Source organism: Vidua macroura, chromosome Z (assembly GCF_024509145.1).
Source record: "Vidua macroura isolate BioBank_ID:100142 chromosome Z, ASM2450914v1, whole genome shotgun sequence".
NCBI lineage: Eukaryota > Metazoa > Chordata > Aves > Passeriformes > Viduidae > Vidua > Vidua macroura.
The window spans coordinates 64,419,872-64,442,354 of record NC_071611.1 but is presented as its reverse complement, the minus strand read 5'-3'; the positions used below and the strand labels follow the sequence as shown (position 1 = coordinate 64,442,354).

General features: G+C 35.1%; 1 protein-coding gene across 1 annotated transcript in view; it reads left to right on the top strand.

Moving 5' to 3' along the window:
• The window catches only part of RASA1 (RAS p21 protein activator 1), a 53,552-nt gene that overhangs the window by 27,217 nt on the left and 3,852 nt on the right, over positions 1-22,483 (top strand). Inside the window, exons 9-21 of the mRNA XM_054004307.1 lie at positions 636-714; positions 3,662-3,782; positions 5,857-6,013; positions 7,636-7,723; positions 9,776-9,853; positions 11,023-11,180; positions 11,467-11,543; positions 15,532-15,704; positions 15,911-16,070; positions 16,252-16,394; positions 17,120-17,235; positions 18,357-18,443; positions 20,791-20,858. Coding sequence (XP_053860282.1) covers positions 636-714; positions 3,662-3,782; positions 5,857-6,013; positions 7,636-7,723; positions 9,776-9,853; positions 11,023-11,180; positions 11,467-11,543; positions 15,532-15,704; positions 15,911-16,070; positions 16,252-16,394; positions 17,120-17,235; positions 18,357-18,443; positions 20,791-20,858 — 1,505 coding nt within the window. The remainder of the gene's footprint in view (positions 1-635; positions 715-3,661; positions 3,783-5,856; positions 6,014-7,635; positions 7,724-9,775; positions 9,854-11,022; positions 11,181-11,466; positions 11,544-15,531; positions 15,705-15,910; positions 16,071-16,251; positions 16,395-17,119; positions 17,236-18,356; positions 18,444-20,790; positions 20,859-22,483) is intronic.

The window sequence follows — 22,483 nt, the reverse complement described above, 5'->3', positions numbered from 1 at the left end:
AAATTACAGCAGCTTAAATGCCTTGAATTTCAGCTTGTATGTGTCACTAATTCTCTCCTGAGCCTTCCAGGTGCAATTGCAGTCTGAATCTTAAGACTAGAATGAATGCTTCCCTGTAGAGGAGTGCTACTGATATGAGTATTTAAAAGGATAGCTCAGTGATGTCCAGTCATAATCTGTATAAACTCTGCTACAAACCTTTTCTGTTTTCTATTCCTGTCCTCCTAGAAAGAGATTGCACTTCACTCAGAGTATGCCCCATTCCACTTAGCTAATTACTCTAGAACTTGGAAAATCATTGCCAATGAAACAGCAATTTTTCAGCCTGCTTGGAAAGCAGTTAATGCACATGTACTACCTGAATGTGGAAAGGGCCACGTCCTCATTTGACATTTTAAGCAAGTCATTAAAATATTTTGTAGAGTTTAGGATTAATACATTCTGAATACAGTTTTGTGAACTTTCTTGACTTCAGTTTATTAGTAAATCCTCATTCCTTTCAAATAAGATTAACACTTGATTTTAATAAAAACTTTGTGGGAATGTTTTCTGTGGTTTTATGGAAAAGCAGATTCTCAAACAGTGGAAAAATTAATGTGTTTAACTTTTCAATATTCTTTTTTTTATTGGAACAGTATTGCTGACATCATTGAGCACTACAGAAAAGAACAGATTGTTGAAGGATATTACTTAAAAGATCCTGTTCCAATGCAGGTAGGATTTAATCTCTGAGCCTTTGATGTTGAAGTCACAGACTGAATCACTGTCAAATCAATTTATGAACTAAATTACAGCAGAGATACGAGTGGTAGTTAAACAGCATCATCTCCAGTAGACAGTCATCAACAGTTTCAATGTTTTCAGCTCATCTGTTTCTTTTGTTTTATCTTCAAATACATACACTTACTGAAGACTGGGCTTGTAGTCTACAGAAAGTATGGTAAGTTCTGTCTATGCTATGAGGTGTTCGACTTCCACCCTCTGCCCCTGGCTCTTTTCCTGGGCTCATGCTTTGATTTAGTCACATATTAAAGGGAACCAGTCTGCTCTTCTCTCTGCTGTGTCTGGGGTTTTTCTCCTGTCACAGGAAACCTATACACACCGAAAAGCTTCAGGAGTGATTGCAGGGCTGGGACTGCAGCACTTGTTCTGAAGCACACTTGCCCCATAGTAGAAGTTGATTCTAAGAGATCACCAGTAATAAGTATACCACAACATTTAGCTTTTCATGAGCTTATAGCTAGTTACAAAATTTACGTACCTGTTCTTTTCTTTTTCTGTTCCCAAGCTTTTCTGTTTCAATGGAAATCAGAAATTTGCTCTTCCTGTCCTCCCTAAAGAGAGTTGCAGTCAATTCATACCCCTTTGTGGGATCTTTTTTATTAGTATGAAAGCATTTTCTCTGTTCACCAGTCTAAGCACACAGAAGCTGATCCTGTCTCTCTGTAATGTTTTCATAGTTGCCTTGCTGCTACCAGTTTTGGTGTGAGCTCACCTTTCTTGAACATGTACCAGAACAACTTAGAGTAGTACCATGTTATGCATAATTTGCTTTCCCTCTGGAAAGCACTTAACGAATATACATGTAATTTTCTGTGGTGGGTTGACTCTGGTGAGTTGCTAAGGATCTGCACCTTTGTTTGCTCATTCCCTCTTCCTGTGGAATGAGGCAAAAGCAAAAAAAAACTCCTGGATTGAGATGAATACTGTTTTATAAGCAAAGAAAGGGGTAATATAAAGGCAAACACTCAGCACCTCTCACAAGTATACTTATGCCTCTGAGACCTCCCTGTGCACACACGCTTATTGCTGATGATGATGTTACATGAGAGGGAATATGCCTCTGATCAGTTGTCATCATCTGTCCTGTGTATCTCTGCTCCCAGCATATTGTCCAGCAGGCCACCTTGCTGAGGAAGGGGGCATAGTGGGAAATGGAGAAAGTCTTGAGGCTACACAGGTACTAATCAACAAGAGCTAGAACACTGGTATGTTACTAATATCGTTTCAGTCACAAAACCAAAACACGCCATGACAGAAGTTAAGTCCATCTTTGTGACACCAGTATGTTAGCATAGCAAACAGTATCACAGCCCAGTCCTCCAATGAGTGACTCAGCTGTTCACGTCTCATTTTCTGTAAGTATTGACAGGTGTAACTGCTATGTTGCACTAAGAGATATATTTCTCGTTATTGCAGTCTTTCCTATACTGCTAATTGGGTTGTGTCCTTGGTGTTTCCCCATTATTTCCTGCTGTTAACTCGTGCTCAGTAATGTGAATGGGTCAGAAATCAAATAGGAATTCTGAGACTGCTTCTTGGAAAACTTAATTACTAACTTTCTTCATTATTCCTCTTGAATAATGGCAGTAAGTCTTCATTTTAACTTTTCACATACACGAAACTTACAGTTTCTGTATTAATAAACTCTGCATTGACTCATTTTCCATGTGAGAGTACTTCAGATTCTTTTAACCTAGCCGATGCACTTGTGACTTTATTTGAAAATTTAGTGCTCAGTGGTGCAGTTAATGTTCAGCTTTACCTCCCTTGCATGTAGCATCATACTCTGTTCTTGAGGAGGAAAAAGAATTCAGAAGTTTTGCATCATTTTAGAGTCAATCTGATGGAATTCATGTGTATAACATGTGTATAACATGATATTTGCTTAAAAGTATTTTTCACTAGATGTCTTGTTTTGTGCACTACTCCTTGTGCACTTACGTTAGAGACATTTTCTTGACAGATAATCATGTTATGTTACATATGTTACATTATATGTTATCATTTCATAACATATGGATATAGCTTCCATTGTAGGTTCTGTAATTCCTGTTAGTATTACCAAATTATTTTTCATGTTGCTATTGTTGTTTTGATCAAAAACATAATTTTTGTAGATATATGCACAGGAAGAAAAGTAGAATATTATGTAAGAACCAATTCATATGTCTCTTCTAATCTCAGTGATGTCCTTACTTACTTTTAGTCTTGCTTTTCTTCTTTTTTTACAGCTAAAGAGCTTTTGTTCATCATCTTACTTAGTAAGGTCAGACCTGGCTTGGGTTTTGGTCATATTTATTACTTGCGTTTCTAGATACTACCATTTTTTGTGGGAATTTATCTTTTTTCTGTTTCTTATTTCTTCCTTTCTTCTCTTGTTCTGAATTTTGCTCAGTTACAACATGTGAGTTCTAATAAGATTAATGAGAGACTGTGCCACTTTAAGTCAGTTTTAATTATGATGTGCACCATTTTTGTTGCTTCAGAGTTTATCCATGGTATCTCAGGCCTATGAGCTTTGGTAGAAGACAGTAGAAGCTAGATAAATCTTCAAAGAAGCTAGATAAATCTTCAAAAAAAAAATTAACACAGTGAAATCACAGTGAAAGGTCATGTTTTTTGTTTTTACATGAAAAATATTTACTTTGTAGAAGTTGGTCTGTATTGAAAACCCTTGTTTTCTTTCAGTTTGGGAAGTATGGAAAGAGTTATAGTACATTTCTAGCCATGTGTATTGTATGAAAAATGAATGCTTTACTAAAATGCATGAGAGAATAGTAGTGAGTTGGTAGCATTCAGTGAGATCACAGCTTCATAGGATACATTTTTTAATGGCAATTTCTGAGCTTAAAGTATGTTTTTCTGACATGTTTTGTAGCACCAAGAACAAGTGCTCAATGATACAGTGGATGGAAAGGAAATCTACAATACAATTCGTCGGAAAACAAAGGATGCTTTTTATAAAAATATTGTCAAAAAAGGTTATCTTCTGAAAAAAAGTGAGTTATGTTTGCCTCTTTTATTTTTTTAAAGGAAGAGGAAAAGCAGATAAGGATCATAGGATCATATAGTATCTTAAATTGGAAGGGAGTCATAAAGATCATGCTCCTTGCAGCTCCACTGAAAACTAAACCACCTGACTCAGAGCATTATCTAGATGCTCCTTAAACCCTGACAGGCCGTGAGCATTTCCTGTGTACCCTGTTCCAAGGACCAGCCACCTCCTTAGTGAAGAACTTTTTCCTAAGGTCTAATCTGAAATTTCCCTGCATCAACTTTGTTCCATTTCCTCATGCCCTATTGTTGGTCACTAGGGAGTGGAGATCAGCACTTTCTAGCTGAATTTTGTGAATTTAGTGGTACTAGAGAGAGGAAAATTGAAGTGGGCAAAAGGTTCTAGAAAGTGTGTAAGGAGTGTGAAAGATCTTTTTCCTTAAGTAGTAGATGAATAGAACAATGTGATACATGAAATTATGTATGGCATGAAAATTTTGGTTGGCAGTTCTGAAAAAATCAGCACAGCACAAAAAGTAGGCATCCTTGTCAAAGGTAGCATTCAAAATCATGAAATGAAATAAATTTTCATAAAGTGCTTGTACTTAATATTGAACTCACTAAGTTCTAGCTGATAGAGGTTTGAGAGAGCTAGAATAGTGTACATCTGTACATTCACTGCAGAGAACAGTTGGTTAATTTTGTTATTCCAAGTCAGGTTGTATGTTTTCAGTCTTAAATTTAAAATGCACGGTCTGCCCTATAAAGGATATAGTGACTTTTCAAGGTTCTAATGCTGACACAGCATAACATATAATAAGCACATTAAAAGCTGACAGCTTGACTTATTTCAGTGTAACCTTCAGTATTACCCTGAAGAATTTCCATTGAACAAGTCTTTGAAGTTTTGAGGAAGCTGGTCTCTTGCCGAGTGTTATATTTCTACTTTTTGGAAAAATCAGCATTAATGGACACAGAAAAATGGTATCAATAACAAGATTTCTGCAAATGACAAGAAGGATAAGTTACAGGTGGTAATCTGGATAGTGACCAAATGCAAGAAAGAAGGTATGAGTTTACATATAGCCTAATACAAGAGACATTAAAAAAACCCAAACCATCCCAAACTATACCTTCTGAACAGAATAAGGGAAGAATTTTTTGAGAAGGCTTGTTCTGAGAGGTGTAGAGAGATGTCATGGAGTAAGGAAGAATGAAATGGGAATGACTTGGAAAAATCAGGCTAAAAGAGGCAAATTGGAGTACTCTTTTGTAGAGAGATGCACATAGTGTATATGGACTAAATGCAATAAAATCACTCTTCCATCTAGAAGTCATAGTATAATAAATTAGTGTTACATTTGTGTTTTTGAAAACAATGCTGCTACTAGTTTCTTGAGGCCACAGTGAATTTATGATGATTTGTGTAAAATAAAGGCTGAAAAGTTTTTTTCTAAATGGTACTCTGATTTAAGCATTAATTTGTTTCAGAATGCTCCTAATCTGTTGTAATTCAAAGAACTTTTCTCTGCAGCAAGTGGAACCAGCCAAATTCTTATATGTGGTTGTGCTTGCAGGTTGATTCTGATTTAAGTTTGCATATAAAATATTTCCATTTCTGTTCTTCAGCTGTATCTTTTAAAGTATTGTAACGCAATCAATGGTCAGAGTTTAGGAGTAACTTTCTAATGCCAAGAGTACATTTCTTAAAAAAAAATCTAGTGAATGGGGTCCACACTGTCACTATTTGCAATCTGTATAGATACAGGCATAACACTGAGAGGAGCTCACTATTGGGGCAGCTCACATGCACTTGCTTAATGCTGTTGAAAGCACTGAGGATATTTGAAGAATCTTTTGCAACTCTGCCTGCACCTGTGAAGAGGATCTGGTTTTAGTCAGATGTTGTGTAAAATTCAATGTGTACACTGATGTTATAACTCAAGCATGATTATCTGTATATTGTTCTTCTCTTTGGAATTTGACAGAAGCTTTACTGTCCTCTTCTGTTTCCTTAATTTACAAAATTTACTTGTTGTTTTAGACAGTAGTGTAACCATTTGCTTGATTCTTGTACAGGTAAAGGAAAGAGATGGAAAAACTTGTACTTTATATTAGAGGGAAATGATGCCCAGCTTATTTATTTTGAAAGTGAAAAACGAGCCACAAAACCCAAAGGACTAATAGACCTTAGTGTGTGTTCTGTCTATGGAGTACATGACAGTTTATTTGGCAGGTAGGACATCGGGTTTTTTTAATCCTATTGCACCAAGAGTTAATAAGATAAAGGATTTTTTAAATTCTAGAAGTTCTACATTATTTTGGTAGGTATTTGAAAGCTAACTTGGTTAGAAGTCTGTAGGTGTTTTTCTATTTAAAAACAAGTATTTTGTTTGTAGTATACTAGTTCATATAAGTAAATGTCCTCAGAGATTGTTTTTGCACAATTGCTATACTCAGGGTTACTTACACATCAAATCTCACTTACTGTAATATTTGATATTCAAAATATGCTGACCACAAGGGACGATTATCAGCAAGAAAGTTGAGAATCAGAAGTCTTTTAGATATTACTAGAAATTAAGAAGAGCATTATGTATTTTTTCATTGGTAGTTACAAAAACAACTCCACTGGCCTATATTACAGAACTTTATAGAAGAAATAACTATATTTACTTATATAATAAGTGATAGAAGTTAGAAATTCTGGCTATCCTACAGATCTTAATATTTATTGAAAAACTACATATAGTCAACTTCTAGTTACTTTGTGAAAAAACTAGAGACAGATGTTTAACCTTAGTGGCATTTCTTGATCTACAAAGACTGATGCTTTGCTTTGTCTGTTTGTGGGTTTTTAAAATCTGTATAATAATTTTGAAAAAAAACTCCAACATCTAACTACTGGAATGAGAAGCACAGATAGAGATAAAGATTATTTTAAAAAAATACTAAAAAGTTCCCTATGTAGTTGACAACTAGGCAGGAAGCTTTGGTATATATTGTAATCAATAAACATTCTGTTTCTTTCTCCTAAATAGCTTTTTAGAAATCCTGTGTTGTGGGTTGGAGTAAAGTTGGGTGCTGGGTGGTACTTACAGGTGTGTAGGAGGACATGTGTGGTTGCAGCAGCTTAGGAAGCTTGTTAGTGAGGAACTGAAGTTGAGACAGAGTTCTTCCTGCACTTCAAGTAGCTGATAAAAAACTGTCTCTGCCCTTTCTTCAGAAGTACAGTGAAGTCTGTACTTCTGCAGCATTTAAGGTTGTAGAGGTTTGTGTCACATATGCTCAAATGTTTGTGTATGATCCAGTACACATTTTACTGGTCATGAGAGCTGTGGGACACATTCCTATAGGGGATTCCTTAGGTTAATACTGTTTCCTGAAAGAAAAATCCTTCATGTATGATTAACTGATTGTGAATAATGCTGAACTTACACTGCTTTTAAACTCTCTAGGAATAATCCTTGTTGACAAGTGTTTTGAGATGCCTAGTTTTTTGCCTTAGCTATAAGCCAGCATACATCCCTGTTCAGTACACACCATTCTAAAAATGTGTCAATATCTGAAGCAGGCTGCATGTACTGTACTTTTCTTAAAATGACACAATACATTCAAAACCAAAATGCAGTTTTTGAAGATCTGATAAATCTTGTTTGAAGTCTTCCTCTTTCCATTTGTGATGGTAACATGTAGGTGAACAAAAATTGATGCAATTATTCAATGCACCTTACAGACAAACAGGAGAAATCTGTTAGTTCAGTGTAAACTTTGTTTTGGCACAGATCAAGTGAAGGTGTCTGTTAATATGTGAAGATGAATTAAACTTAATTTTTGTTGGTTTTTTTTATTTTTAAGGCCAAACTGTTTTCAGATAGTAGTTCAGCACTTTAGTGAAGAGCATTACATCTTTTACTTTGCAGGCGAAACTCCAGAACAAGCACAGGTGAGAGCTTTTATATGCTAAGTGTAAAAAAAGTAACTTTTAATATTGTGTCTTTCAGTGATGTTGCCCCTCTGAAACAGGAAGCAAATGTATCACAAATATTTAGTGATTATAAAGCAGGTGTTAAAATGAACTGGTAGCAAATCTCTGAGGGGGAAGGTTGGTGCTGAAAATCTAGCACCTCTATTACCTGTTCTTCAGGGTTTCAGTTTTGACAAATTCCAGTCAGGTCCCATGCGCAGAACTTCCATTATTTTCTGTTACCTGTTTCTGGAGAGCATAGATGTTTTTTGATATAGTTCAATTCAGAAGAAAAAACTTACTCTCCAGGTCTTTTCCATGTTATAAAACACAGCACAGTAAGTGAGAGTTTTACTTCAGAGTGAAATAAATAAAATGCCAATGCACGTATGTGTGCCCAGTGACCAAAGTGCATTGAACTGCCTTTTCCAGTTATTTGCCATGTATATAAACTGGTAGTCATGCATAGTTTTTGGCCCTGATGTGGCACAGTGTAAGGTTTTCTGGGTTTATATGGTATCTTTAGTTACTAGCTCTCTTAACAGTTATGCTCACTGATTAGGAATTGTGGGATAGAAGCCTACTTCTGAGAAATTATTTTACCAGTAGATTGTATCTAAAATGATACAATGTTCTTGTTTAAGTTTTAAGCTCTGCAAGTTCACAGCTCTGATGTATGCGTTGCATTAGAAGTCAAGCTTTGCATTTGATGTTATTATGAAAGCTTTTTAGAGCACTCATAACAGACTGTATTCACTAGAGCATGAAGTCTATATAAATATAGTATTTTTTGTGTGCTGTATATAAAGGAAAGCACAGATTTTCTTTTTAAATTAATGCCAATTGTTAAATTTGCAGAGATGACATAAGAATTATGTAGTGGAATTTATCATACAACTGTCAGTGTACTGTATTTGAGAAGCAGTATGCTGTGTCATAATTGAGAATATATAAATTAAATTCCATGCTCCTTAATTTTTGTTACATCTGTAAAATCTTTCATTTTCTAGACGATAGAATATCCTGTTTTGTTTTCTGAACATTTGGTTTAATTTGGTTTTCAAAGTGCTTAACAAGCTGTTCACTGTGTTTACACAGAACACAGTTGTTTCAGGTTTCTTTATAATATGGCTTTGGCCCAGAAAAGTTTACAAATATCTATCTTTTGAGAAAGCTCAGCTTTCTTTACTTTCTAACATTTTACAGAAAAATAGAAACTTGGTAGGATGTAGCGGAAAGCTTTTCCTTGGAAGGATTTGAAAGCTGAAGCCTAACTCACAAAGCTCAGAATAGATGCAGTACATATTCTTGTATTTTTAAGATATGGAAGATGCTGTGAAGAATGATTGAAGCAGTTTTGTGGGGGTTTTAATGACATTGTTAAATTGTACTTTGAGAGTAGATAGCAGATCTTTGAGATACTGACTGAAGAGAAGACTGTTGTCAAAAGCTAAATTTTGTGCTTTGCAAGAATTGTACAGGATTTAATGGTTGGGAGACAGTAACTAGCGAATGAGGCTATAATACATCTTCCACCTTCCAAAGACAAACTGGAGAATGTTGGATAAATGCTTTATGTTTATCTGTTAATTGTTCAGTTTTTGTTTGAAGTATACAGTGTTGTGACTGCCATATGGGAGCACTGGAGAGAATAATCAGACCAGTTTGGCTTGTTAAATGTAATTTTCTCAGAAGCAAACAACTTTTTCTTAATTTTATATACAATTTGCAATTTCTTGTAGTATCACTACTCTGGAAAATTGGCAAAGGTCACACTGTATATCCATTAGTAATGCTCGATAATTCTAAAAAAAAGAGGTTCAGATTTGCAAATTCTTTATGAGGTTTTGCTTAGTAATGATAATAAATTTGCTTTAATATTCAGACTTTTGTATTGTGGAATTACAGAAAACTTAGGTTTTGCCAAGCTAAAGTGAAAATTCAGGTACTTTTTGCAGATATGTCTGTTCCACTGCAAGAAGCTGTATCTGACTTGGTTTCATTACATTCTTCTGCATCCTTCTCTCTTAGGACTGGATGAAAGCTCTGCAGGTGTTTTGCAGTTTAAGAAAAACCAGTCCAGGATCATCAAATAAACGTCTGCGTCAGGTGAAGCTGATATTGTGGCGTTGGAGGTGCATGTGGAGGAGTATTTTGCCTCCTCTGTGCAAAATTATATTAATGAGTCTCAGAATTCTTCCTTTCAACAGTAGCAAATCCTGAATAAAAGTCTAAAAAGTCAGCAGCTCTTCGAATATACCTCATATGGGAAATTTTTAAAATTAATATGACATGTAAACAAAAAATTTTAAAAAATTTATATGACACATACATAAAACACCTATTATTTACATTTTATTTACATAAAATGTAATTATTTAACTAATGATATTAATTTTATGTAACAAATACATGCTGAGCCAAGCTTGTGTTAATTTCTGTTTGCCATATATGCCATATATGCCAAAATTTCTTCAGAGAGAGAGGGCAATCAGTCTTAAATAGCTATGTCTGTAATGATTGGAGAATAACAGGGAAATATTTTAAGGATTCCTGATATGATTTAATCTTAGGAACATTGAATATAGTAATTTGTTACAGGCAGTAGAGAATGGAAAAAAATTTGGTGAATAAAAAGTAATAAACCACATCTGTTCGGTTGTGAACTTTCAAGAAGTTTGGATACTTCTGAATCAGTGAACTAAATTAGGTGAATTTACTGACAGGTGCAGTTGGGAGCTTCAATGTGCAAAATCCAAACAAAAAGGGAATTAATTTTTTCAAAAAGCAAAAACAGTGTTTATCTGCATAAAGGAATATAATGTAATGTGTTGCACAACAGAATTTTTACATAATCTGTTAGGAAAGCACCAAATAATAAACGACTGTATTTGGAATTGTCCATGGCTCTTACTCAAAGTGCCAGTCTTCCATTTCAGTAAAATTTTCTATGTCTGCAAAAGTTGCTATTTGCAAATCCGATTGCCTCAAAAATGATTTTAAAATAAAAATCCAAGCTGCCTTAAAAACATGGGTCTGGATATTTGTTTTCAGCATTTTTTTTAGTTACTCTTACTTTGTTCCTTATGCTTCTTAAATGTTCCAATGCCTTTTGTCTTTCCTCTTCTAATAAGGAGTTTGGTATTCAGTATTCACATATTAACATTAATCCCCTGCATAGAGGATTAATAATAATATAAAATAATAATAATAAAATAATTCATTCATGTGCTTTGTATTTTAGCAACAAAAAATAAATAGTTTATTTTTTTTTTCAGGTCAGCAGTCTCATTTTGCATGTAGAAGAAGCTCATACACTCCCAGTAAAGCATTTTACAAATCCATATTGTAACATCTACTTGAACAGTGTCCAGGTAGCAAAAACACACATCAGGGAAGGACAGAACCCTGTGTGGTCTGAAGAATTTGTCTTTGAGTAAGTTTTAATTATCTTGAATTAGTGAATTTCATTTTTAATTTGTATTGGATTTAAGATTCTTAACACTTGTTTATAGTTCTACAGTCTTTTAAAAAATACTGGGTATGTGCTTATACAGCAGCAACCTTTCAGACAAATTCTGCATGGGCAGAATTTTCTGTAGGCACCTGTCTTTGCTAATGTAAGTGGCTGATAATGAGAACTCGGGATTGAAATGAAATTAGGAAAAGCTTAAATGCCAGCCATGTATAGTATTAATTGAGGTTCTTTGTCTTTTTCCTAGTGATCTTTCATCTGATATTAATAGATTTGAGATAAGTCTTAGTAACAAAACAAAGAAAAGTAAAGATCCAGATATATGTAAGTATTTTTCTATAAAAGATGCTTATACATTACAGCAATTAATACTTTGTGTGGTTATCATTGCTTTTGTCAAGGGTTGTCACAAGCGAATTAAGTAGATTTTTAGGTTCACCATACTGCCTGTGTATGTTTTTGATGTCTGGTACTGGCTTTCCATTAATGTTTTTATAATGAGAACTTCCAATGATTTTAGTCATAAAATGCACTATACTCTAGTCCAGTATGTCGGACATAGCTCTGCTCTACGGTAACTACTGCTTGATAATGACTGTGCTTATCAAAAAGCAAGAGCAAAGAGAATTTTTCTATATTAGTCTATTCCATAAAAGGTTAAGTTCCACGGAGTCTGTCTACATGGAATTTCTTTTCCAGGCTTTTGGTTGCTTCCAGTGAGACAGGGAAAGGTGCAATTTTTTTTTAAAGAAAACAATCTTGGCAGTCTCTGAAGAAACCTTCCATTTTTTCCTTTCCATTTTACCTCATCTGTCTTCTTCCCTTATTACCACTCTTTGGCTTAAATCTGAAGTTATCTCAATATCACTTTGAATGGGAAAGGATCTGTATTTTCTTCTCCTTGAGTTAGCCAGACAGGTGCTTCTTTAATGTGGTTTTCTGTTCCAGCAAATCAACAGCAAGGTGGTAGAATCTGTCAGCTTCCTAGAAAAGAAAGAGTTGGAAGAATTTGAATTTGATACTATTAGGTAGAATTTTTTTTTTTTTAAGGTCAGGTCTCTTCCCACACCATACTTTCAGTTTTCTTTTTCTTTGTGGTTTTTTTGTTGTTGTTTTTGTTTTTTTTTTGTTTTTTTTTTTTTTTTTTTTTTTTTTTCTCCCCTCCCCCTATTCTTCAGTGTATCTTGTTTCCCAGTATACTTGTTCTGGAGCAGCTTCAGCCCTGTGCACTCTTTTTGCTCCTTGCAGGGCAGGATGACTCTCCCTGGCCTCTTCAAATTTGTTCCAAGATTTTTTTTTTTCCATTTTGTTCCGAGCTCTCTGTTCAAAGGCAGTCAGAGTATATATAATCTAGTGCAATTGTTTTCAGTTTGCATATATTTTGTTACTGGTCTGTAACTTAGGCCAGTGCTAATTTATTGATTTTTAGTTTTCTGGGGTTTATTAAGATCTGTAGGGAAACCTTAGCCAAAGTAGGTATTTACAACTCATTTTGCATGGTCTTGTAGAAACTGATTTAATTTCAGATCTCTTTCTTCTTCTCTCACTAGAAAGTTTCTGCATAGCAGGAGGAATAAAGATACATTCTCTCTGACAGACTGAGGGACTATAATTGCAGTTGTTAACTTGATCTTGAATTCATTTGAGCTGGAAAACTGATTACCTATCTACACCAAAGCCTTGGTTAGGAAAAGAATCTTAAAAGGGTAATACTTGAGAGGGATACTTAAGTAGTTTCTTTGAATGTATTTTTGTAGTTTCCTGATCTCTGCCCAGATTAAGGAGATGCTGTTAGTTCTGTGCATTCAGGTGATGGAAGGCTCCCTGTTCTAGGTCAGGGGCAGGATTGGCTGAATTTTTTTACTGCAGTTATCTACACTCTTAAAGCATAAGCATAATCCAGCATAACTCTTTCATTTTGAGATAAAGAGTACACTAAGTCAAATTGAATGAACATACACCTCTACTTACATCCCAAGCCCTATTGAAGTATGTGAAGTTCACTGGGGTAAAATGAGTTAAACCACATTTTCTCTGACATACGTTGTGCTACACTGCCAGAATAAACCTGTAACTCTTCAAAAGCAAGACAACTGGTTCCTTTCCTTAACCAACCATCTTTCCTTTCCTTTTCAGCCACAGATGTTACCTGTGGAATGCTATGAAGTGGCAGTCCTGTACAGCTGATGCTATTCATCTTGCCAGTTATTAATTGGGTTAACTCACCTTTTCTGCTTGCTTTTCCTTCCATGTAATGCAGATTAAAGGTCCAAAAATTAATTGTTGGAGTCACTGCTTTGTTCTTTCATTGTAACACACAAAACCTAAATACCAAAGTAATACATGAATGAAGGCTACCTTTTCAGTATTTTGAAATACTTCCTGAGTTTTCAGGTCTTTACACAGAAGTTTGTCTATTACAAATATTCCACAGTTACTTTAGAGTTTAAGCATTCTAGATAGTCAGAAATTATACTAAACGATTCAGCATCAATTGCATCAATTATATTCACTTTTACTTGTTTCTCTAACTGTAAATTGCTTAAGGACTTACTCAAAAAAATATATAATATGGCTTGAAAAATCCAAAGGCCTAGAATTTATTAGTAGACTTCCATCTGCTACTATTGACAGTTGAATTAGTAGGTCTCGAAAGACACCACCATAAAGTGTTGAACTGGAGTGGAGATTCTGGTTTGATTTTGCACTATGGTGGTTAATTTCAAATTAATTCATGTTGAGTAGAAGTCTGTTACTGAAAGGAGCCTACCAATTCAATGTAACATTATAAACAGGAAAAAAGTCTTACTACTTTAAAGTAATTTCATATAAATTATGATAACTCTTCTGCAGTCCTTGTACAGATATTTGGTATGATTTTTTTTTTTTTTAAATCAAAGTCAAGTCATTTATATTATAGTTATGAAGTGCAACAATAACCACAGGGGAAAACTAAATCATCAGTTCAGTCACCATTCCTTTCACTGTGGTACATGTGCCTTATATGTGCAAGCAAATAAGAAGAAAAGCACATTTCTTAGTTGTGGATACTGAGCTTTGATGCCACGGAGAAGTATGCTAAGAAAGTAAATTTATTACATAGTCTAATGACATTCCGTCCACACTGGTGATAAGTAGCAGGTGGTGATGTGTTGTTTTTCATGCTATTTGACTGATATAAATGCATTAACTTTTATCAGTTCATCAGCTCCAAAGAATATGAAGTAAGCAGCAGGATTGTCCTGAAAGAGACATTGTAAATCTGATCTTCTGTTCCAGTATTAAGTTATATCCTTCTATGTATTGCAACACTGAGGCACTGAGAAATCTGCTGGAACTGTTGACAATTTCTGCAAGGCAGATTGGTGTATTGGCTTTGCAGAAATGTAAAAAAAATAAGCTCTTGGTCTTATGGACTTTTTTGTTTTTTCACATGAGGAAAGTAAAAGCAATTATCTGTGTCATGGAAAGAGAGGGTGTTTGACTGAGATGTGCAGACTGATAGGCTAAATGTAAAATTAATTGCAGACTCCTTTTGGAGCATGGTGGGTGTTTCACAGGCACAATGTTGCCTCTGAAAGTGCCTGGGCCTTTCTTTGTGGAAAAAACAGTTTACCACTCAGGAGTACATGTTCCTGCTCTGGATGGGCCTGTGTTCCTTCCCAGCTTCTGTAGCTGGCTAGCCAGCTGCAGCATCAGATTTCAGCTGCAGTGCAAGTCATTGCTTTACAATTTCAGTGTACCATCGTCACCGGTTAATGATTTGGCTATTCTTGAGCTGACTTTCATTATCTAGTAGCAAGTGCTTGGAAACACTTTTTAACCTAATACGCATAAACTGTTACTTAGACTGGAGTTATTATAAAAGTAATACATATGTCAGTGTTTGGGAATACTGTAGGAGCACTCTTAATAATAAATAGGAGCAGACTCTGATGGTGGTGTCAGTGCAAGGCTGGAAAGCGAGTAGTGAACTCTAAAGATTTAACCTGTATTTTAGTTTCTGACTGCTACCTGGACTTGCAGGTTCCAAGGAAAGCTATGTTAATACTCGTGTGGCATTTTTGAATTTATATGTAGACATTCTTTACAGATTGCCATATATTTCTTCTTCCGTTTACAGGACACTGTTAAACCATTGAAGAGAGACTGAATCCATTCATATATTGACAAAAAACTTTTTGTTTACTCTTGCTAGTATTTTTTTCCTAAAATAAGATGATGTGTTGAAAATAAAACTATTTTTTTATTTAATAGTAGCATTGTTTTGGTGGAGATAATGTTACCTGAACAACGCTTTTTTTCCTTTAAGTGTTCATGCGTTGCCAATTAAGCCGATTACAAAAAGGACATGCAACAGATGAGTGGTTTCAACTCAGTTCCTATGTACCATTAAAGGGTATTGAGCCAGGATCTTTGCGTGTTCGAGCACGATATTCCATGGAGAAGATCATGCCAGAAGAAGAGTACAGTGAGTTTAAAGAGGTATGACTTAAGCTTACCATCCATGGTTTAGCTGTCAAAACGAACTCTTCATTGGTTGAGAGGGATCTCAGTAACACTGGTTGATATAATCAAATAATATTTTTAAGTTACAGTTGTATATATAGAGATATGTAATATAATATTTTTCCAAAGCTGTTATATGTAAGGAGAAGCTTCTGAATATTTTAAAATTGTTTTTCTTTCAGCTTATACTCCAGAAAGAACTTCATGTAGTCTATGCCTTATCACATGTTTGTGGACAGGATAGAACACTGTTGGCTGGCATTTTACTGAAGATTTTTCTTCATGAAAAGCTTGAGTCCCTGTTGTTACGAACACTAAATGACAGGGAGATAAGCATGGAAGGTACTGCACTAAATCCTACAAGTTTACTGGAATTCTGGACAGCTGGGGAGGAAAGGGTTCTGGTGCTGTCTGGTTTTTTCTTCTCCTTCAGTTGCAGCTTATGTCAAAGAGTAACTGTGTTCTTCCTCTCTTTCTGATGTCTCCTTTTTTCAGTTTTTCTCTTTCCAATTTCTTTTTTCAGATGAAGCTACTACCTTGTTCCGTGCCACCACTTTAGCAAGCACACTTATGGAGCAGTATATGAAAGCCACAGCAACAAGTTTTGTTCATCATGCACTGAAAGATTCCATATTAAAGATCATGGAGAGCAAGCAGTCCTGTGAGGTGATACCTTAAACTGTGTTTTAAACATTTTGGTTTGTTGACACAATCATGCATTGGTTATTAACTGTTGTGTTTACATTAAATATTAGTTGTAGAGACATTTAATAATTTTTTAGAACTAGACATTTTTACATCAGAAATACAGGAACTGAATTAATTAAGAGCTATTTTTATATTTTTTCCTGGATTTTGGCTTCAAACATTATTCATAGTAGGACTAAGTTTTATAATCAAAATTTCTTTTAATTATTTAGCAGGCATTCTGCAGCAGTTACTGAATGTCCTAATCTAGGTAAACTCTTGTTGAACTCAAGATATTGTAGAAGTTAGGATCTAAACTTAATTTTAATTGTAAAATTCCATATTAAATGATTATTACTGATCCTGAAACTTTTTTAAATTACCTTCCTAACTTCTGTGTTTTACTTTCACTTCATTGTGGAAAAGATGGGAGTCATCAGAAATTTGGATTGAGAGATAAAGTCACTCAGATGAAAAAATGGTGAATATCCAAGCTGATAAAAGCCAGATATGTATATTAGAACTTAAAACTGAATGCTTTGCATTCCCTGACAAGTTACTGAAAGATGATTGAGTTCTGTAAGAGACTTGTATAGCAGCAGAATATTTCATTTGCTTTGAAACAGTACTCAGTGTGTAATATTCAGAAACGATATATATGTGGTTCTAGATACAAGAATAAACATATTCTTTTTCTGTTTTAGTTAAATCCCTCAAAGTTAGAAAAAAATGAAGACGTAAACACTAATTTGGCACATCTACTTAGTATACTTTCAGAATTGGTGGAGAAGATATTCATGGCTGCAGAGATACTGCCCCCGTAAGTTTGCACTTTTCAGATTTATATTTGAAAATTTGTGTTTCCATGAGCAACATTCTACATTAAAATTAAGTTCTTGCTGATTTATCTTAGTATTGCTGTATAGACATAGAAAAATAGATGGGGGAAAATAACACTTCTGGCAATTAATAGTGTTTTACAAAAGCCTCCAGCTGGCACATTTGGTTTTCTTTTAAAGGAGAAGCTACTAGACTCAATAGATCAGGGACAAAATAGTAATAAAATAATTAATCTCATATTTTTACAAAAAGGTAGAAGACAGTGGTAGTTAGCAGACATTTGTCAGTCTTTCTCTTCTGAGAAAGAGATGGAATTATTAACAGCATATTAAAAATACAGGTAGGTAGTAACAGTGATACCATTCTATGCCTATTTTTGTCTGCTAGGGAAGTGCGGAGGCCATTTTTCCCCGCTTCTTTTAATTCATAAAGTAACTTGTTTTCATACCTCAGATTTGAATAATCTAATAAAAAGTGGATGGTATAGTTTCCTTTCGTAGTGTCACTAGCTTTTAAAGTATATGAAACCCTCAATTTTGAGTCATTGGAGTAGCATGGAATTTTCTTTTGTGTTAGTGCTGGCAAGGTTAGCACTGAAAATTGTATTCCTTTTAAGTATATGATGCGGTGATCAACATTTTCTGAAATACATCACAAATGTTCTTTTATTTTTCTTTTAATGGGAGAGAACTATTGCTGTGGTGCTTAACTTTCTTTTTTCACTCTGTGTCATGTATGGAAAGAATAGCTTTTGTTTAGTTAATAGAGAAATAAAAAGAAAAATCAACCATCAAAATGGTCTTTTTTCAGAAAGGGAATACTACTTAAGTAAACAGTTATAAAACATTTAATGCACATCTGAATAATCACAGAATTGCACAGAATAGTTTTCTTTTTATTAGAAGTTTACTTTTTAAAACAACATTTAAAATAGAATTCTTATAAATTTGTTAACTTTAACTAAGAATTTATAATTTAAAGGTTTGTCTCAGCTATTAATATAAAGTTGATAATAGTTCTGCATCAGTAGGAGGTCGGTCTGACCATCTTTTCTGATTCTGTAAGTTTAATGGAATGAGTAATTGGCTACTGTTTCTGCAGGACATTGAGGTATATTTATGGATGCCTACAGAAATCTGTTCAAAACAAATGGCCAGCTAATACTACCATGAGAACCAGGGTTGTTAGGTAAGTTATTTGTCAACCTTATTCTGGAAATACTGCTTTCAAGCCTTGTTGGAGACATACTTCAGTGTCCTTATCTATGTTTCTTCAGTGACAAAACTGTATGAACTTACACAGGTTACTGCAGTGTTTAAGATATTTATGATGATGAAGCACAATGTCCCAGTTAAAGATTGAGCTTGCTGGATTCTTGGTCTTGTTCTTAGAGCCTTGCTAGAATAAAATGATGTAGTATAGAGGTATAGAGGTCAGTATAGCTTTACTTAATGGTTTTAACTTTGAATTTACAGTACTACAGCCCAATCATGTTGAAATATTCTGGAGCTCCTCTGAAAATGCTGTTGGAGGTTACAGAACTTTGTTCTTCTGAACTCACACCAGCCACCAAAACTCCTATTTGCATTATTAAACCAGCACAATACAAAACTAACTCTTAACTCTGTTCATTGCCAGGACAGGTCAAACAAAAACCTTTGACAAAGCTGTGGTCTTGACACTTTCTCTAAACGTGGCAGGGATTTTAAAGGTATCAGAGCCTCAGCTTTCCTTTTTGTGGTGCCATGCAGTTGTATGGTTAGCAGAGGTTAATCTCCCATGGAGGCATCTTTCAGAGTATTTGTCTTTGGCTTGTATTTATCATTTTGACACTGGAAGCCTTATGTGTTTCATACTGTGAAGCGGCCTTGCCTTCAAATGGAGACTGCTCCTACTTGAGAGCTCCTTTTACTCTGAGGGGCTAAGCTGCTGGAAGGCTGTAAAGGTCAGTAGTGAATTCTGTATCTCTGGCTGTTCATCCCCAGCTCCAAAGAGGACCATGTGGCTTTCCTTAGTGAACACACAGCCCACTTTCAGAGTTTGCCCAGTGGTCTCCACTGGATGCTAAATTTTATCACTCGCTTTTGTGGTGTTCCATTTCACAAGCGGATACTAAAGATTTCTCTTCGGAGTGCAGTTTCACAGCCTTCAGTAATGTTTATTACCTTTCATTGCGCTATTTTTGGTTTAAGAATAATTCAGTATTCAGAGCCAGATGGACAGGTTTTGATATCTGGGTATCTTCTCTATTGTATCAGTCAAAATGTGCTACCATTTCTCTCTGGTTTAAAACTCCCATATAGATATTTGCTCATTCCTAATTTAGGCAGGATGATGAAGGTAAGGAATAACAGATCTTCCCTATCAGCAGGGTCTCTGCTAGATGTGTACCTTGTTGGCCTTCAAATTTGGGCACTTTAAAAGACTGACTGGTGTATGTGCCAAGACTTCAAAATTAATTACTGACTTGTAGCTTTGAATTCTCACCACAGAAAGTATTTTAGCTTAACCTCTAGCCAAGAACTGTTTTCTTACCAGCCCATAACTTGTGTTTCTTAGAGATAAGGTAGATCTATAACAGAACATACTAGATATCTTGGACTTGGAGAAGGTGCATCAACCTTTCTACTATTTTTCACTTTAAAGAAATATGGACATTTCCGTAACTGTGTACTTTACAACAGGCAACCTTCCCTTCTTCCTTTCATTACAAGTCAGGCTCTGGTATTGCTTTGGTGAAATCCAGCCTGCTGGTGGTGTCCAAGGACAAAATTACAGATGTTTTAGATTGATTTAATTGGTCTAGATGTCACTTCATTGTACAGCAATCAGCTGGAGCTGAGGTTAACCTGAATGATGATTTTTACCTCTGGTATTAACAGGAAAATAGATTTTTCTCATGATGCTGAAGCTGATTCTGGGTTCCTGTTGAATGAATTCCTAGTTCTGCAGTTAGAACAGAGCACTTTTTTTCCAGCTTTTAAAATGGCAGCAATTCTCTCATGGTGGAAAGTAGCAGATCCCTCATTTTTCTACTGAAGTGTACTATCATCAGGATAATGGATCAGCTGAAGCTGACCTAAAGGTGTGTTCCACCAAGGGAGATCTTTTTGCCCATCCACTCCTGCGCTCCAGCTTACGGTGGCTTGGGGAAGTGGCTGGCTGTGAGATGGGTATCTTGCAGTACCAGGCAGTGGAGAGTTTTTGGGAGGTCAGAGACAAAGGATGGCTCCTTTTTGAGGCAAGCATGGTCTGGGATTGGCTTCATTATTACTTGGCAATTAATTTCTTCCTACATGATTTCAACAGTTTGTTCACCTTTATTGGGAAATCAATGTGCCTCTTCTTTCAGATGTCATTGCAGTTGATAGAATTGTAGCATGATGACCTTGATTTATGTTTTTACACAGCACAGGCTAATTTCTTGGTGTTTGTCTCAACAAGATCCCACATTAACTTTATTCCTGAAAGACTACACAATTTTACTTTCATTTTCTAATGGTTTTGAACAAAATACAATTTTATTTCATTTCAGTGGCTTTGTTTTTCTTCGACTGATTTGTCCTGCTATCCTGAACCCAAGGATGTTTAATATCATCTCAGGTGACTATGTGCTTCAGATCGAATCTATACTTTATGCAGCAGGATACATGAAATCACTGTATTATCTGATGTAGCAAAATAGGAAGTTTTTTTGAATGCTATGTTTCAAGTCAAGTTATCCATGTCATTTGGCTTCTTCTTAGGGCATATGCTTTCCACCCTCAAATGCTGTGGATATCCCCAGTATAATTTCAAAGTAAAAAAAAGAAATCCATTGTGATATTTAATAATGAAATTTTGAGTCAAGTCTAGCATTGTTTAATGTATTTTAGCACTATGAAAAATGTAATTACAGGAACTTCAGATGTCACTTTCAATGTCACAGTGCAATGCCAGAGTTAATAGCTGAATGCAGTGGTATTTCTGAAATGTACAATATTTATAAAATTGGTATGTGTGTCTGCAGAGCTTGGAATACATTTGTGCACCTAGAAAATTTTTCTTGAACAATTTGTTTAAATGTCCTGCTTAGATGGCTTCCAGCCATTAGAGTGGTGTTTTGACTCATGAAATACAGTTGGTTTTGGATATAGAATCTTAAAGATGAGAGAGGGATGGTCTTCAAAAAGGCTGAAAAATAGGCAGAAATATTGGAGAAAATAAAAAAATCTGGTTCAGAAGAGCTTTTTTCTTTATTCAAAGACAGTTTTTAAGACAATGTGGCTTGTTTTTCTATCATCAGTCTTTAAACTACTAAATGAGGACTGTGTCAAACGAAGTTCCTTTCTCTCACACAGTAATCATTTCTGAAACTGCTTTGGAGAAGGCATTTGAGAAACATGGCCTAGAACAAGTGATAATTTTTTTGGCATTTTATTATCTTTGGGTAGTTTGCAAGTTAGGTACCTCCTAACTTGGGTTGCACTGTGACTCAGTAACTGGAGATGTAAAGAACTAAAAAAATTGAGTGATGCCTTTTGTGCTTGACCATTACAGTCCTGCTGAGTTACCACCAGCCAGTAGGTACCATTCTTGACTACTGCTAAGGGAAACTTACAGACCTTATAACCCTAAAACCCTGGTCAGTGGAATGTTTTCAACCAGGCCATTTACCTTAACTGGAGAGAAACATCACTTGCTGGAAAAGGAAGTGCTAACTGACTTCAGTGGTTAATGTGAAGTGTTTATAGTCACAGTCATTATAGACTGGAGTTTCATGGAAATACAGGCTACAATTGCATGTAACATTCACTTTGTTTTCCTGCTGCCAGTAACTTAAATAACTTGTCAGTGCCCACTTATGTGAGTATAAGCAGATAAGGAAAATGTAAACTTTCTTCTTTTTTTTTTTAATTTCAAAGGTAAATGTTTTAATAAGTAATCTTCCTTTCAACAAAATTCCTCAAGTTTTGAGCAAATGGTTATCATTTCACTTAACTCTTAGTAACACTTACTTATTTTGCCTTCTTTTTCTGAGTGCTACTATTAAGGAAAATAAGATGATCAGATTAACATGGCTTTTGGACATTACAAAAGCAATATATTTTACTTTACCAAGTGATATCTTTCACATGCAGTTGTTTTATATTTAAAAAAATCAATAAAAATATGAATGGGAAAAGAATTTATTTTCATGTGACTGCTGTTAATTTTAAATGTAATGGCCAGTGACTCTCTACTTCACA